Below are 18,951 nucleotides of genomic sequence, written 5' to 3' on the forward strand. Positions count from 1 at the left end.
GACCTGGATTGGAATCCTAATTTTGCTACTTGAAGCTGTTTGATGGTCAGTGTCCTTATCCTGGTTGTAATGGAGATAATAATGCCTATTTTTTTGGGGAGGGGGCACTTTTAAAGTTTTTAATTCCAGTTAGTTAACATACAGTGTTATATTAGTTTCAGGTACAGTGTAGTGATTCAACAATTCATGCATCATCAGGTGCTCATCACAAGTGCACTCCTTAATCCCCATCACCTATTTCACCCATCCCCCTACGTCCCTCCCCTCTCGTAATCATCAGTTTGTTCTCTGTAATTAAGAGTCTGTTTCTTGATTTGTCTCTCTCCTTTTTTCCCTTTGCTCATTTGTTTTGTTTCTTCTATTCCACATATGAGGGAAGTCATATGGTATTTTGTCTTTCTCTGAATGATTTATTTCATTTAGCATTATACTTCCTAGCTCCATTTTTTATGGGTGAATAACTTTCCATTGCAACTATGTGTGTATATGTGTGTATCATGTCTTTTTTTATGCATTCAATTATAGAGGGACACTTGGGCTGTTTCCATATCTTGGCTATTGTAAATAATGCTGTAAACATAGGAGTGTATGTATCCCTTTGAATTACTATTTTTGTATTCTTTAGGTAAATATCCAGTAGTGCAATTGTTGGATCGTAGGATATTTCTGCTTTTGTTTTTGTTTTTTTTTTTGAGAGAGAGAGAGAGAGGAAGTGGGGAGGGGTAGAGGGAGAAGGAGAGGGAGAGAATCTCAAGCAGACTCCACACCCAGCATGGATCCTGATGAAGAACTCAATCTCATGACCCTGAGATCATGACTTGAGCTGAAATCAAGGGTCAGATGCTTAACAGACTGAGCCACCTAGGCTCCCCAGGGTAGTTCTGGGTAGTTTCACTTTTCTTTTTTTTTTTTAAACTTTTTGAGGTACCTCCATACTGTTTTACAGAGTGGCTGCACCAGTTTGCATTTCCACCAACAGTGCAAGAGGGTTCCTTTTTCTCCACATTCTTGCCAACACCTGTTGTTTCTTGTGTTGTTGATTTTAGCCATTCTGATAGCTTTGAGGTGATAATCTCATTGTAGTTTTGATTTGCATTTCCCTGATAGTAAGTGGTGATGAACATCTTTTCATGTGTCTGTTGGCCATCTATATGTCTTCTTTGGGGAAATGTCTATCCATGTTTTCTGCCCATTTTGTAATTGGATTATTTGTTTTTGGGGTGTTGAGTTTTATAAGTTCTTTATAAATTTGAATACTCACCCTTTATTGGATATGTCATTTGCAGATATCTTCTTCCATTCCGTAGGTTGCCTTTTTGTTTTGTTTCCTTTGCTCTGCAGAAGCTTTTTATTTTGATCTAGTCCCAGTACTTTATTTTTGCCTTTGTTTCCTTTGCCTCAGGAGAAATATCTAGAAAAGAAGTTGTTGCAGCTGATGTCAAAGAGGTGACTGCCTATGTTCTCATGTAGGGTTTTTATGGTTTCAGGCCTCACATTTAGGTCTTTAATCCATTTTGAATTTATTTTTGTGTATGATGTAAGAAAGTGGTCTAGTTTCTTTTGTATGTTGCTGTCCAATTTTCCCAACACCATTTTTAAAAAAGATTTATTTGAGAGAAAGAGAGAGAGAGAGAGAGAGAGAGAGAGAGAAAGAGTGAACACAAGCAATGAGAGGGGCAGAGGGAGAAACAGACTCCCCACTGAGCAGGGAGACTGACTTGGGCCTCAATCCCAGGACCCTGGGATCGTGATCTGAGCTGAAGGCAGATGCTTTACCAACTGAGCCACACAGGCGCCCCAGTTGAAGAGACTTTTTCCCATTGTATATTATTTACTGCTTTGCCAAAGATTGACCGTATCGTTGTGGGAATAATGGCTATTTTGACAAGCTTGTTAAAAGGATTGAATGTATGTCAAGTTGCCACCCATAGAAAGTGCTGATTAATTATTGTGACTGTTCCCTGAATGATTGATAATAAAACACAGTACTACTGAAAAAAGCCAAATGAAAAGATGCATATATGAAATTATTTTATAAAAAAATATGTGACATGGGAAGAATACTAGCAAAAATTACAAGTGTTATTATGAATGTTTTAAAAAGAACAATTCATAGTAAAAATGAAGTATGAAAATGACCCTATGAAAACAATTTGTACCTTTTGCTGGAAATTCTTACTGATTTGGGGGAATTGTGTATGAGAGAGACCGTTTTCTTCTACCAGCTAAGTTTCAATAAAAATTAGGGTTTTGAGTTTTTAGGTGTGTTTTTTGTTGGAAGGGGTAATGGGGAAAAGAAAGTACAAATTCATCCTGGGGAAAGAAATAGACTTGGAGGATTACAATATCTTCAGTAACTTTATTGTTCTTATCTTACTGATGGCAACACTTAGAACTTTAAACATCTAAGAACACTTCATTATAGCTTTTCAGTTTTTGGTTGTATGATTTTTCCCAAGGCAGGAAGAAAATATAAATTCATCAGGCAACACCTATAAATTTTTGTCTTCAAGTTTCAATATTGTGCATATAGCAAGTTAATGCAGTATTCCCTTCACCTTCGTAAGTGGCAATCTACTTTTTGTGAATTGTTGTCAAAATATCTTTGATTCAAAACCCTAGACATGAGCAAATGTTTGTGACCAAGTAGAAGTTAACTGACGGAGGTACTGTGTCTTTATATCATATTCCTTCTTTAACTCCTATGGCTCTTGTCCAAAGGAGACGAATGAATTGTGGCATTGCTACTGGTAAGAAATGAAATACGCTTATTTTGAGAGGTTGAGAAAAATATCTGGATAATTCATTCAAGCCTGCCAAAGATTAAGCAATATTGAGGAGATCTGCTTTTCAGCTTTCCACCCAGTTCCGTGCCTCAACTCCTGCCAAGTAGGGATACTGGCAGTGCTACACTGGGGTCACAATAGAAAGATTTGAATGCTCCATGACTTACTCTTTGAAATATGTGCATAGGAATTAAATTGGTAATAACTCCAAGAGTGACTGGATAAGGAAGCAATGTGTAGGTTTCCTTAATGTGTAAGTTTAATCTCAGAGAAGCTCACCCTCTTTGAACTGTGGTAATTTACCAACATACCAGTCTATTAAATCCATCTCCATCTAGGACTAAAAATGTACACCTTATCCATTATGTGGATCTTTTATAATGGTAAAAATGCATGGGATATGTGATTATTATGAAATGATGACAATTAAGAGGACTTATAACATTAAGTAATATATTACATTTATATATGCTTTCAAGTTTAATAGATTAAGTTAAATAATAATCACTCGGGCAATTTAAGGTTGGAGGAAACATGAAAACTGCAGGTTCTTTTGAGGCTTCAGCTATATATAATCAGTTAATAGAATGTAATCAATTAATAGAAAAGGCTTTTAAGACATAATTTATTTTCATTTTTGATATTGATATTTAATTACCTTTAAACAAGGTCAATTATATTCAGATAGGAACTAGCGAATGCTGTGGATCTCAAACTTCAGTACAAGGATCACTTGGGCAACCTGTTATAAAATGCACATTTACAGATTCCCAATTACTGGTATGCTAGATTTTGATTTAGTAGGTTTGGGGACCCAGAAATCATCATTGCAAACACATGCTCAAGGCGATTCTAATTTAGAAACACACTTTGAGTATTGTTTTTCTTTTGAAGTGAGAAAATTGTTTGCTCTTTTTTGGTGGGGGTCGTAGGGGCTTAGATAACACCATTCTCTTAGCATTGTTTGTCCTAATTTTGGATTAGCTTTTATTCTGTTTTTCTTTCCTTTGCTTGTCAGAATTATTTGGTCAGTAAACCCTGACCTTTTTACTTTTTTCCCTTGTATTCAGCATTTACTTCCCATTTCCATTGACATTCAGGGCTTTATCTCCTCACTTGGATTTCTGGTTTTCTTACTTCTTTTTCTTTTTTTTTTTAAGATTCCATTTACTTATTTGACACACAGAGAGAGATCACAAGCAGGCAGAGAGGCAGGCTGAGAGAGAGGAGGAAGCAGGCTCCCCACTGAGCAGAGAGTCCGATGCGGGGCTCGATCCCAGGGCTCTGAGACCATGACCTGAGCCAAAGGCAGAGGCTTTAACCCACTGAGCCACCCAGGTGCCCCTGGTTTTCTTACTTCTTATCTAGACTTTGAAGGATCCTTTTCACATCTATCCTTTTAAAATAACCTGTTTAAGTGAGAATAATTTTTGTTGCCCTTTAAAAAGTTGAAAACTTCATATATTGACATTCAGTGCTCCTTACAATCCAATCCCATTCTACCTTTATTAATGTGGATGTTCAGATTTGGAAGGGACTTTTAAAGTTAACTGGTTCAATTATCCTCCTTTATTTCACCCCCTTGATACATTATTGCCTAAAACACTGATTTCCAAATATCATATTGCCTTCTTGTATTCTGCTGAACTATTTCACAGTATGCCTTGTGTTATTAGGTTCCTGAGAGCAGAGTCTGTCTTAAACATCTGTTCGCTGACTGAATAAGTTAGTTCATTTATTCAACTATTCATTCAGGAAACATTTTTCAAGAGGCTTCTCTGTGTCACACGCTTGTGCCAGGTACAGTGGCACAAGTGACTCTGGCAGTGCAAAGTCAAGTAAGAGCTGTCTCTTGTCCTCAAGCAGTATGCAAAGAAGGGTGGGAGGTAGCAAGTTAGTCAACTATATCAGGTCATTGTGATAGAGGCTCTAGAGAGCTGTGCATGAGATCCTGAGGAGGCCTACTGGTGGGCCCCCTCAATAAGAGTTCAGTGGAAGGAGGCTCCCTGAAGAAGTATACCTGCCAGGAGCTTTATTTTCTCTCCTTTTATTTACTACACACCTCCCCCTGTACCTCTACATGTACCCAGTACATTGCTAAGTAGATAAGCCACTTTAAAGACGTATTTTTAAATTATTTATACAGTTTATGGAGCACCTGGGTGGCTCAGTGGGTTAAAACCTCTGCCTTCGGCTCAGGTCGTGATCTCAGGGTCCTGGGATCGAGCCCCGCATCAGGCTCTCTGCTCAGTGGGAGACTGCTTCCTCCTCTCTCTCTGCCTGCCTCTCTGCCTGCTTGTGATCTCTGTCAAATTAAAAAAAAATTAAAAAAAATTATATATAGAGTTTAGTTGACAATATTTTAAAAAGAATATTGTGTTCTCCACCAACTGTAGGCTCTGGCCAAACTGAAATATCTGTTTTCCTTATATGTTTAGGCCTTTTCTCTCTCTCTTCTTTTGCTCATGCTGTACTCTCTTTGAAGTTTTTCCTTTCTTCTCTGTATATGAAAATTATATCTGGAAGCCTCGCTGGTCTCCTGCTCCTCTTTCTGACCTAGCCACAAGTAACACCTCCTCCTCCTTAATTTCACAGAGTAGTTTTTTGCTCTTTCCACAAGTACTAGTCACACTTTAACTGATATTACATATTTGCTTGTTTTTCTCCTTGACAGGGCTAATTGCTCCTTGATGGCAGGGATTTTCTATCTTCCGAAATGCCTAGCATTGTACCTTGCCAAAGGGAGATGTTTAACAAGAACTTGATGAAAGAGTGAAAAGTTTGTAAGGAAAGCTGTTTTGTTACTGGCATCTTTCAATGAAAAGGGTTCTTCCTGGCATAACTAAGAATGTTTTAGCTTTACTTGTAATGAACATAGTAATGCTTTGTATCCAGAGAGCTTCCATTTCTAGTAGAGTTCTCTGGGTTAAATATCAAGTTTCCAAGATCTCCTGGTACCTTTGAGGTGACAACTATGTTTCATTTGAAAATAAATGATTCTGGAAGGTTTAGTTTTGTGCTCTGTGACACCTCAATCCATTTTTAGTTACTTCATGCTGTTTTTATGATGTGATATGGAAGAGCACTAAATTATATGGCTGAGTTTGTCATTGGTGTTCCACAGGACCTGTTATGCATTTGTGGCTTTTGGGTCTAATAGTGCTACCATTCACCTGGACTTGTTGTATTTGTGCTTAGTGCCTTTCTGTTGAGAAACCACACATGACACGCTCTTTCATGAAATCTTATTACACTGGGCCTGATTATTCTTTCAGCAGTCTCAACAAGGGAATTTTATTCTTTAGCTTATATCACTGAACATTTGAGTGTTAAGAAAAAAAAAAAACCCAAGTGTTTTCTTTATTTCAGAATTTCCAAGTTTGCCTGGAATTGTTTGGTTTTGGAAGTAGGTTTCCATGTACATTATTGCTCATAGTAAAGAGGACTTAAGGAAGAACTATAAAATAGATGCTATTGTAAGTTTGTCATCATCTAAATTTGCTGTCAGTTATATTTAGTAATAAAATACTCTTCTGAGTTGTCTTCCAGGAATGCAGTAGTCTGGATTTGGAAATCAGGAGTCAATTTTGGCTGTGTCTCTACCTGCTGTTTTGATGTTAATGAGGCCACTTTAGGGGCTCACTTATTCCTGGATGATATAATAATGCTTTGTAGTTCTATAAGAAGGTTCAAACAGCTCAAAAGCTTTGGATTTTTACAACAATCTCATTAATATCCATATCATCCTCTAGTAGGTTGGTGTGTGCAGGAAATGAACTGCCTATATAATTAATTGCCCACAGTTGGATCCATAGCAGGCCCAGCTCTGGGGATGATGTTTTAGTCACCAGTGCATACTATTTCTGTTACTATGTCCTGGTAAGAGTGAAATAATCCTATCTGAAGGTTGGAATGTGAGGTCTAGTTATTTGGCAGGGTGGAGACAGAGAAATTTTGTAGATCAGTCTCAAATGGTATGGAGACGTTTGCTATAGCTGCCCATGGGATTTCTTAGCATGGTTTTACAAGACCGAGAGCATCACCCTCCTACCTTTTTTGTCTCATTTCCCATGACTCATTCCTCCTTGCCACGCATTTCTCCTAAACTTCTGTCGTGGCCTTTCATGTCTTTTTTTACTACTTGTGTTTTCATGTGCTTTTGGCCTTGCCATAATGCCTTTACAGCTTTACCAGTGTGATGAGTGTTCACTCATTCTTTAAAACCTGGCTTTCTCCTCCTGAACCCATACTAAAACATGTATATTTCCTCCATCTCAATTACTTGTTTCTGCCACCATGTTCCCTAGGAACCATATACATACCTCCTATTATTAGCACATAGCACTTTTAGGTATATTAGATGTATTAGATCACTACTGCATGTTTATTGAATTGATGAAAAATTCATATACATTTGGCTTTCATATTAACCATAAGACTGATTTTCAGTCAGAGTACCTTGTAAAGTCTATCTTAATTCATGGCCATTTTACATCCAACTGCAATTAAAGGCATTTTTTTTTTTAACCAAATATTCCTGATTGAGATAGTTTAAGAGTTGGTATAAGACATTTGAATACCAGTGTACATTTTAGTGCTTATTCACATAGTCTACATTGCTTTTATTCATTCAGGTCGCTGATTTTTACACTTTCGGATATCTTTCTCTTGGACAATATGAAATGTCCAAATATATCTACTGATTTTCCTTTTAGCTATGGAAGAACAATGCAAGAGTTTTGATTCAATAGGAAAGAAAGGAATTTATGAGTCTGAATTTTCTTCAGAGTAGGATTATTACATCGATAATATACCACTAATTAATGGGAAATAAGGGAATTTAAATTTTATTGGCCAAGTTAATAATTTCTAGATTGAATTATATTTGTAAATTGTTTTTATGAATGATTTAAGCTAAAGATTACTAATGAAATAAAAGCTATCAAACACTTACAGAAAGTCATAATGTCCATAATGCCCCTTATTGAGAACTTATTAAATACCATAAACTACTAGGTGATTGATCTCTCTTTATATGTAAATCTGTGTTGTCTCTTTATTGATCTATTAAGTACCTAATATATGCCAGATACTATAACAGGCACTAAATATTTTTAAATTCTTTTAACCAAGTTTGAATTAGAGATTATTATTCCCACGTTTTAGATGGGGAAGATAAGACACAGTGATTAATTTGCCAACTAGTAAGTGGGTTAGTGAAGGACTAAACTGTGGTCTTCTGGGTGTCATAGAATATCTGTTAACAATTTCTACATCTGGCTGCTTTGCATTATTTACTTTTTTTCTATGTGGTGTTTTGGTGCTGGATCTTTCTTGAATATTGTTGTTTGTTATATAAAATTCTAACAGAAATGCTTTGATAGTTGACAACTATTTTCTCAATATTGAATTTTGGGAGATGGTTATAATTTCTTTATCATGACAGTTTTATATAGTTTCATGTCACAGTGTCATTCAATAAGCATTAAGTCTTAAATTTTACAGTTTTTAAAACCAAGAAAAAAGTAACTCATAAGTTTACAGATTATGTGCTTTTAAAGTTAAGATTATTTAATTATTTAATTAATTATTTAATTATAAAAATCACTTATAATTATTCATATCTTTTAAACAGGTACCAAGTACTTGCTTTTGCAACAGATGCAGATAAAAGACAGGAGACTGAACAACAAAAACTTGGTTCTGGAAAAAGACTTGTTGTAAGGCCTTTTTTAACTTACAAAATTTTCAGTAATGTCATATTTAACCACCAATTTTTTTTTTTTCAGAATAAAAATTCCTGGGAAGAAGTTTTAAAAAATATTTATTTTAGCTATTTTTCTTTTCTATGTTATGATTCTATCAATGGGCAAAAATTTAATTGGCTATTATTGAGCAATGGAGACACATGCCTGGTCCTGTTATAATTTATTAGATTATAAAGTTGCATCACTAGAATTATAAATGTTCAGATGAGGTCACTTTTAACTGATGTGATTATAAACCAACATAGCAAAGAGACAAAAATTAAAAAAACAAAACAAAACACTTTTATCCATTCATCTGCCATCAGAAAGGATGAATAGCCAACATTTGCATCAACATGGATGGAACTGGAGGAGAGTATACGGAGTGAAATAAGTCAAGCAGAGAAAAGACAATTATCATATGGTTTCACTTATTTGTGAAACATAAGGAGTAGCATGAAGGACATTAGGAGAAGGTAGGGAAAAATGAAGGGGGAGAAGTCAGAGGGGAAGAGGAACCATGAGAGACTATGGACTCCAGGAAACAAATTGAATGTTTTGGGGGGAGTTATAATAGCCCAGTACTGGGTATTAAGGAGGTATAAGGAGGTAAGGTATTAAGGAGGGCACATATTCCATGGAGCACTGGGTGTTATATGCAAACAACGAATCATGGAACACTACATCAAAAACTAATGATGTACTGTATGGTGACTAACATAACATAAAAACAACAACAACAACAAAACAACCTTTAATAGACAAAAATGTTGATATGAGGAGGCATGTGATTAAATATATAAGTAAAAGATAAAAAAATTTATAGCTTACAAAGATAAAATTGGCTCAAAGACAAAGGTAGACATTCGGTAACTTGAGAAATAGTTTGAAGAAAAATTGTAAATGATAAAATGAAAAAAATTATAAATGTAAATGTAAATGATAAATTGTAAATGATAGAAATAGTTTGAAGAAAAATATAAATGAAAAATTATAAAAGAAAAATTGTAAAATGGTAAATTAGGGACTAGATGATGGTTATGAACTCTCTTTTTTTTTTTTAAGATTTTATTTATTTATTTGACAGACAGATCACAAGTAGGCAGAGAGGCAGGCAGAGAGAGAGAAAGAAGGAAGCAGGCTCCCCGCTGAGCAGAGAGCCCCTATGCGGGGCTCCATCCCAGGACCCTGAGATCATGACCCGAGCTGAAGGCAGAGGCTTTAACCCCCTGAGCCACCCAGGTGCCCTGGTTATGAACTCTTTATCCTGAGAACCTCCATGGACAGGAAGGAAAGACAGAAGTAATTGAAAATTATAATGGAAATAGTAAAGTGTATTTCGGATGGACACATATGAAAGAAACCACATGAAGAAATAATGTGGAATTTAGAGTACCAAGGTAGGAAGATTAGAGAAAACCAATTTTTTATATTAGGCTATAGAAATTAAGGTAGGAAGGAAGGCTAACTTGAAAAGAGCCAAGAATGAGATGAAAAAATATTTCTTAATAATAGTAAAAAGTGAAAGAGCACAGGATATACAAATATGACATACATTTTCATGGAATTTGAAGGCACCATACTGATAACAGTTAAATCATAGACTTTAGAGTCAGTTTTTTTTTTTTTTTAAGGTTTATTTATTTATTTTAGAGAGAGAGAAGAGCGAGAGAGTACATGTGTGAGTAGGGGGCAGGGCAGAGGGGGAGAATTCTCAAGCAGACTCCTCACCAAGCACAGAGCCAATGTGTGGCTGGGGCTTCATCTCACAACCCATGAGGTCATGACCTGAGTTGAAACCAAGAGTTGGATTCTTAATGGACAGATCTTGAAAGCTATACTTATTACTGATTTTGTGCAAATTTGAGCAAGTTTGTTAACCTTGCTAAATCTATTTTCTCAGTTGCCAAATGGTGATAATATCTATTTTACAACGTTGCCATTATATATATATAGATATATACATATCTATATGTATGTGTATATAGATATGTATATATATATGTATATATATATATATTTAGCACTTAGGGAAGTATCTAGATGATGAAGATGATATTGATAATGGTAGTCAAATTGTCCTTCACCTCCTCCTCAATTGTGGTTTTCTTCCATTTGTCCCTTATATTCTGCACTCCAACCACATGGGCATTTCATTGTTCCAGATATTCCATGGTTGTTCTTGATTCAAGGCTTCTGGACATATTTTTTATTTAGTCTGGAATACCCTTTACTTATTAATTGTGCATGTTTATTGATACTGTTCTGTGCCTCACACTCAGGATATATCCTGAAGGCAATTACAGTTGAGTGATTTTCCCATTCTCCTTTAATTAATAAGTAGAGTAAGAAATGGCAGTAAAACTTCCTTTCATTACACCACAATCACTTGGCAGGACTGTGTTGCCATGGAACATTAAGTCTATTGCAGAGAAACAAAATTTTATCCATTGGAATGCTTTTAATAAAGTAGTTGTGGGAAGGCAGTTAAAAGCTGCCTATGTTACTCAGAGCTACCTCTTAACTATTTGTTGATTTCTAATTTAATTCTTTTGTGGTCAGGGAAATACTTTCTATGACTTTGAATTTTTTCAGATGTTTTGATACTTGTTTTATAGCCTAGAATATGGTCTATCTTGGTAAATCTTCATTGAGCACCAGAAAAGAATGTCTAGGGGCGCCTGGGTGGCTCAGTGGGTTAAGCCTCTGCCTTCGGCTCAGGTCATGATCCCAGGGTCCTGGGATCGAGCCCCGCATCGGGCTCTCTGCTCAGCAGGGAGCCTGCTTCCTCCTCTCTCTCTGCCTGCCTCTCTGCCTACTTGTGATCTCTGTCTGTCAAATAAATAAATAAAATATTTAAAAAAAAAAAAAAAAAAAGAAAAGAATGTCTATTTTTTAGATGTTCTTGGGTGTCCTATAGATGTCAGTTAGATTGGATGACAGCATTTTTCAGATCTTCTATATCCTTATTAGTTGTTTTTCTTTTTTAACGAATTTCTGTTATTTATTCAGGGGAGGGGTATTGAAATCTGACTGTGGATTGTCTGTTTCTCCTTGAAATTTTGTCAGTCTGTTGCTTCATGTATTTTGAAATTCTTTTATTAGGTACAGGAACATTTAAGATTGTTATGTCTCGGGACGCCTGGGTGGCTCAGTTGGTTAAGCAGCTGCCTTCGGCTCAGGTCATGATCCCAGCGTCCTGGGATGGAGTCCCACATCAGGCTCCTTGCTTGGCAGCGAGCCTGCTTCTCCCTCTGCCTCTGCCTGTGCTCGCGCGCTCTCTCTCTCCCTCTCTCTCTCTGACAAATAAATAATAAATAAAATCTAAAAAAAAAAAAAAAGATTGTTATGTCTCATGATGAACATATACCCTTTTCATTATCAAATAACCCTCTATCTTTTTGCTATGGTAACATTCTTTTTTTTTGGTGAGTATTGTTCTGATATATCTGTTTCCATCTTTTTACTTTTATTCAGTTTGTGTCTTTGTGGTGAAAATGCATTTCTTGTAAGCAGCACGTAGTTGGGTCTTGCTTTTTTGTTTAGTATGATATGCTCTGCCTTCTAATTTGTTTTGTAGACAATTTACATTTCATGTGATTATTAATATGGGTAGGTTTAAGAACGTCACGTGGCCATTTGATTTCTGTTTGTCCCATCTGTTCTTTGTTTCCATTTTCCTGCTTTCAAATTTTAGAGTTAGTTATTCAGTATTTTGTATGATTCCATTTTATCTTTGTTGGCTTATTAGCCATAACTCCTTGTTTTGTTATTTTAGGAGTTGTTTTAGAGTTTATTGTATTTAACTTATCATGATCTACTCTCAGTGATACTACACTATTTCACGTATAAGAACCATATTTCTGTTTCTCAGCCTTTGTGCTTTTGTCATATGCTATATTTTTATATACACTGTAAACTCCATATTACATTGTTAATATTTTTGTTTAAATGGCCAGTATCTTTTAATGTGATTTAAATGATAAGGAAAAATATATTTCCTCATGTGGTTACCGTTTCTGGTACTCTTCATTAATTTGTGTAGGCCGTATTTCCAACTGGTGTCATTTTTTTTCCTCCTGAAGGACTCGGCTATTACATTTCTTTCAGTGTGAGTCCACTGCTGATGAATTCTTTTAGTTTTTCTATGTCTCAAAAAGTGTTTTCTGCTTTTGTGTTTGAAAATATATTCTTTGGGGGCACCTGGGTGGCTCAGTGGGTTAAGCCTCTGCCTTCAGCTCAGGTCATAGTCTCAGGGTCCTGGGATCAAGCCCTGCATGGAGCTCTCTGCTCAGCAGGGAGCCTGCAACCCCCTCCCACTCCCCCCCACACCCACCATGCCGCCTGGCTCTCTGCCTACTTGTAATCTCTGTCAAATAAATAAATAAAATCTTAAAGAAAAAAAGAAAATATGTTCTTTGGGTGTAAGATTTTAGTTTGACAGATTTTTCCCTCCCTGGCACTTTACAAGGTTTCTCTTTCACGCTCCCATTATTTCTCATGAGAAACCTGCCTGCATTCCTATCTTTTGTTCCTCTTTTCATAATACCTTTCTTCTCTGACTGCTGTTCTGATTTTCTTTTACCACCTTTTTTAAGCAATTAGGCTATGATGTGCTTTGTGTGGTTTTCTTTATTTTGTGCTTAAGATTTGTAGAGCTTCTTGTATCTGTGAATTTATAGTTTTCATGAAAATTAAAAAAATTTTAATTCTTAATTCTTCAAACTTCCTTTTCTTTCTTTCTTTCTTTTTTTTTTTTTAAATGTTCCATTTCTTCTCTCCTCTGGGGACTCCAGTTACACATACATTAGTCTACTTGAAGTTATCCCGTAGCTCACAGATTTTATTTTCATTAAAACTTTTTTCTATTTTGTTTTGGATAACTTTTGGCATGTTTTCAAGATTACTAATCTCTTCTCTATAATGTCTAATCTGGTGTTAATTCTCATGGTTTTCATCTTTATAAATCAATTTGGTTTCCTTTTTTTGTTATATCTTCTATGTCTCTACTTAACTTTTTGAAGATATAGAATACAATTATAATAATTAGTTTAATGTCCTTGTTTTCTAATTCAAACACTTGCATCAGTTTTGAGTCATTTTCAGTTGATTTATTTATCTCTTTGTGAATCATATTTTCTTTTTTTTTTTTTACATGTCTGCAGATATTTTATTAGATGCCAGATATAGTCATTTTACTTTTGGGTGCCAGACATTTTTGTATTCCTGTAACTGTTCTTGAGCTTAGGCCTGGGATGCAGTAATGGTACTTGGACAGTTTGTTCCTTTTGGGTTGTTAGTTAGGACCAGAGCAGCACTCATTCTGAGGCTGCTTATTCTGCACTCCTGAGACAACACCCTTCTGAGTGCTCTGCTTAGCTTCCTTTGAATCATGAGGTGTTTCAATGTGGCTGGCAGGCACAGGCAGTATTCTAGGTGATATGAGTGCTGGGCGGTGTTACTTCTAATCCTTTGGGGTGGTTCTTTCCTTGGCTTTGGGTAGTTTCCTTACATGAATGTGCTGATAAGTACTCAGATGAATATTTGAGAGGATTCTTTATAGCTGTCAAAGTTCTGTCCCTGTGCTACTCTCCCGCTTTTGGCATGCTGTCTTGTGAAGTCAGCTGCTTTGGTTTTGCTGAACTCCCAGTGTTCATTTCCTCAATTTGGGGAATTTGCTGGGCCTTGCTTGGGTTCCTCCTCCCGGTGCCATGGCCTGAACACTGTCTCACGGATAGAGCAGTCATACCACTCACCTCATTTGTTTTGTTTTCAAGGGATTGCTGTCCTTTGTTGTCTGATATTCACTGCCTTGCAAACTGGTGTTTCATATGTTTTGTCCATGTTGTATTGTTTCAGGTGGGATGGTAGTCTTTTTCCTATTACTCTGTCTTGGCTGGAAGTGGGAGAGTTTTTAAATAATTATCCTCAGTAAACTTCTGTGTTTTTTGAGACTCATTAATTTAGAATGTTATGTATTTCCCTAAGGGAAAGTTACAGAGAATGGCACTCAGTACCTAGTGAATGGAAAGTGTTTACTGACTGGATCTCAGCCTGTAGCCTCAGAAACTTGGTTTGCCTATCCATTCTGAATGAAGCGTATCTGCCCAAGTTATAGACAGTGCTTTTTTTTCTTTCTTTCTTTTCTTTTTTTGGGTGAGGGAGAGAAGGGGGGGGCAGTAGGAGTGGGGAGAGAGAGGATCTTAAGCAGGCTCCAGTCCCAGCATGGAGCCTGATGTGGGGCTTGATCTCATGACCCTGGGATCATGACCTGAGCCGAAATCAAGAGTCGGAAACTTAACCAACTGAGCCACCAGGTACACTAACAGGGATATTTAGTGCTAGAATGCTGGCCTATTAAGATGTAAAGAGAAATGTGACTCATGGGATGACATTTATGTTTTGTGTACAGTGGAATGTTTTCACGTAGGTAAGCTACACTTGAACTTAATGGTAACTAAATAGTTTCTTAATGTTGAATCCTGATTCGGATAAGATAATCTGGTCATCCACCTATGTTGTCTTCCTCCTTCAGGTTGTTTTTATACACACACTGATAATATTTGTTCTTCGGTCCAGCCCCATTTGGATTTCATACCTTTTTCAGATATTTTAATACCTGAAGTAGATAAATATCTAAGTCATATCTTGATGGCCAGAAATTTGTATCTTTAATGTGAGTTTTCATCCCTCTTCTTTGATCCATTATTTGTTGTTTATAGCCTAACTTTGATGGCAGTCTTACTCCCTCTTTGTCCAGATGCTTTTGTGTAGCCATCTCACTGTGACTGCCATATACAGTATATGTCAGCCAATGTTATTCCTCTTTTTGCTTTTTTTTAAATTTAAAAATATTAATTGATTGGGGACTGAATTCTAAAAAGCATGTTCATTACATTCATTCCTTCATTATTTTAAGAAACATTTCTTAAACACTGGCCGTGTTCCAGAGATACGGAGTTACCCTGGAATAGCTCTTTAGGTATAGAGGATCCTGTCTATATTACTGGGACAGCTTAATAACTGCTCTGTATATACATATTGATATATTTTTAAGTTGTCTTTATATTAAAACGTTAAGAGTTACAACTGCATTGGTTAGGTTTTACTGATTATTGAATTTGATTTATGAAGTAAACACAATATGGAAATTTTTTCTTAGGGAAAATTTTCAGTGAAGCACATAACCTCTTTATGTGTATATACATATCTTTTGAGCAAGTCATGGTCCTTCCTTTTCTGTCATAGGATCTTTGTATAGGTGGCTCACTTTGCATAGGGCATTTTCTCACCCAATTCTCTGCCTGCCTTTCCCCCAGCTCCAGGTTTTTTGAGGTATAATTGATAAATACAAATTGTATAAATTTATGGTAAACTACATCTTTTGGTATATATACATATATACATATATATGTGTATATATATAGTGAAATGATTACCACAATTAAGCTGATTAACACATCTATCACCTCTCATAGTTACCTTTTTTTAACATTTAAGACTTATCCTAATAAATTTCAAGTATATGTACAATACAGTACAGTATTATAACTATAGTCATTAGACTGTACATTAAGTGTCCAGAATTTATTCATTCTATGTAACTGAAATTTTCTACCCATTGGCCAGGATCTTCTCATTTCCTTCTTCCCCCAGACCCTGGCAACCACCATTCCACTCTCTGCTTATATAAGTTTACCTTTTTTAGATTCCACATAAAAGTGAGATTATGCAGTGTTTGTTTTTCTGTGCCTGGCTTATTTCACTTAGCATAATGCCCTCCACATTCATTCATGTTGTCACAAATGGCAGGATTTCCTTCTTTTTAAAGGATGAATAATATTCCATTAAATTATACACATTATATAGTGTATATTTTATATATAATATCTCATTTTTCTTTATACATTTATCCATCAGTGGACATTTTGGTTGATTCTGTATCTTGGCTATTGCATATAATGCTGCAGTGAACATGGGAATGTAGATATCTTTTCAATATCCTGTTTTCATTTCCTTTGAATATATGCCCGGAAGTACAATTGCTGGATCATATGGTCATTTTATTTTTAATTTTTTGAGAACCCTCCCTGCCATTTTCCATAGTAGCTGTACCAATTTGCATTCCTACCAACAGTGCACAAGGATTCTCTTTTTTCTACATCCTTGTCAATACTTGTTATCTCTTGTTTTTTTAATAATAACCATTCTAACAGGTGTGAGGTGATATCTCATTGTGGTTTTGATTTGCATTTCCTTGATGATTTAGTGACATTAAGCATTTTTCGTATACCTGTTGGCCATTTGTATATCTTTGGAGAAGTAACTGCTCAGTTTTTTTGCTTATTTTTTTTTAAAGATTTTATTTATTTATTTGAGAGAGAATGAGAGAGAGAGAGAGAGAGAGTATGAGAGGAGAGAGGTCAGTGGGAGAGGTCAGTGTTTTGTTTTTGTTTTTTTTTAAATGCCAGCAGTGTGCTTACTAAGTATAGCTTTGTGGTGTATTTTAAAATCATGTGATTTGATGCTTCCAGCTTTGTTCTTTTTGCTCAAGATTTCTTTGGCTATTAGGAGTCTTTTGTGGTTCTGTATAAATTTTAGGATTTTTGGTGTATTTCTGTGAAAAATGCCATTGGAATTTTGATAGAGATTTGAAACTGTAGATCACTTTGGGTAGTATGGTCATTTTAATACTAGTAATCATTCTAAGTGATATACATAGCATATCTTTCCACTTATTAGTGTTTTCCAGTTTATCGATGCTTTATAGTTTTATTGTAAAGTCTTGTACCTCCTTGTTTAAGTTTATATGAGTATTTTTTTCCTGCCCTATTCCGTAAATTCATGAGTAATTTTGAAGCACTGAAGAGCTTATATCATCTGGTAAAAGATGGACAAAACCTACTAGCATGTGTAAAATATCAGAAATCTGGTCATCACACACAAAAAAGAAGTGAATGAAGACTAGCCAATTTTTTTTTTTCTAAGATTTTATTTATTTATTTGTCAGAGAGAGAGAGAGAGTGAGCACAGGCAGACAGAGTGGCAGAGGGAGAAGCAGGCTCCCTGTGGAGCAAGGAGCCCGATGTGGGACTCCATCCCAGGACGCTGGGATCATGACCTGAGCCGAAGGCAGCCGCTTAACCAACTGAGCCACCCAGGCGTCCCAAGACTAGCCAATTTTATGTTTGCTTTGTTGTAAAACAGTTTCTTAATTATTGATATGAAAGTGACTGAAATGATTTCTTTTTAGCAACTAAATTGATTTTAAGTTTTCCTTTGTAGGTGGATTGGACTCTAAACATTGGAGAACAAGCACTTGATATATGTATTGTCTCTTTTAATCAGTCGGCATCTTCTGTTTTTGTTCTTGGTGAAAGAAACTTTTTTTGCCTTAAGGATAATGGACAGATTCGATTCATGAAGAAACTTGATTGTAGCCCAAGTTGTTTTCTCCCGTATTGCTCAGGTGTGTAGAAGGATTTTTCTTTTATCTTTTCCATATGTCAAGGCTACGTTATATACATCAGGAAAAGCCATATATTCACACACATATATTTTAAACATCTAGGAAAATAGTTTTTTACAGAACATGTAATGGAAATTTTAACTTTTAAAGTTCGAATACAAGTTTGATATAAAGCACACATTTGGTTTTGTCAGTCCTTTTACTTTGCACAGAATTGGCCTCAGGTATACATTTATGCTTTCCAAAATAGGGCAGTTCAAGATATTTGCAAAAGAACACCAGACTCTTTTATAAGCAGAAAGGAGCATAGTAATGCCTATTGGAATAACTTATGTATAGCCAGTGCCCAGTAAAAATCATTAGCTAACTGTGTTAAACATTAATGAAATTTATGCTTTGTTGATGAAATGCAAAAATGTTGGCTACTATGTACTTATAGTTCCCAAGTCTGTAATATTATTTTTTAGTTTTTGATATTTGTGCTTGAAGTTGAAAAATACTATTTATTACTTAAAATAAAATAAATACCTTATTACTTTACGCTTCTACATCAAGATGTTAGAATTAGTTTGCTTCATAAATTCCTTAAAAGTGATATACTATTGCAAATAACTGTTTTCTTATTGTCCTCTTTTCTATATTGAACGTACAGTTTCTGAAGGAACAATAAATACTTTGATTGGAAACCATAATAACATGTTGCATATTTATCAGGATGTGATGCTGAAGTGGGCCACTCAGCTTCCCCACATTCCTGTAGCAGTAAGAGTGGGCTGTGTACAGTAAGTGATTTAACTTTTTTTTAGGATCTTAGTCTAGGAATTCTGTAGAAGTTTTATGAAACAATAGCAAGTGATTTTACTAGGAATGACAAGTGACATTGTAGTGTGAATGTCAACAATGGAAATAATTTAAAATATAACTTTTACCGGAAAAGGATATAAAAAGG

At 35.6% G+C, this 18,951-nt stretch overlaps 1 protein-coding gene across 1 annotated transcript in view; it reads left to right on the forward strand.

Annotated features, from left to right (window-relative positions):
- BBS9 (Bardet-Biedl syndrome 9) overlaps positions 1-18,951 on the forward strand; it is a 452,280-nt gene that overhangs the window by 105,659 nt on the left and 327,670 nt on the right. Inside the window, exons 7-9 of the mRNA XM_080818332.1 lie at positions 8,422-8,506; positions 17,819-18,002; positions 18,655-18,784. Coding sequence (XP_080674458.1) covers positions 8,422-8,506; positions 17,819-18,002; positions 18,655-18,784 — 399 coding nt within the window. The remainder of the gene's footprint in view (positions 1-8,421; positions 8,507-17,818; positions 18,003-18,654; positions 18,785-18,951) is intronic.

Source organism: Martes martes, assembly GCF_963455335.1.
Source record: "Martes martes genome assembly, chromosome: 11".
In the NCBI taxonomy this organism is placed as follows: Eukaryota; Metazoa; Chordata; class Mammalia; order Carnivora; family Mustelidae; genus Martes; species Martes martes.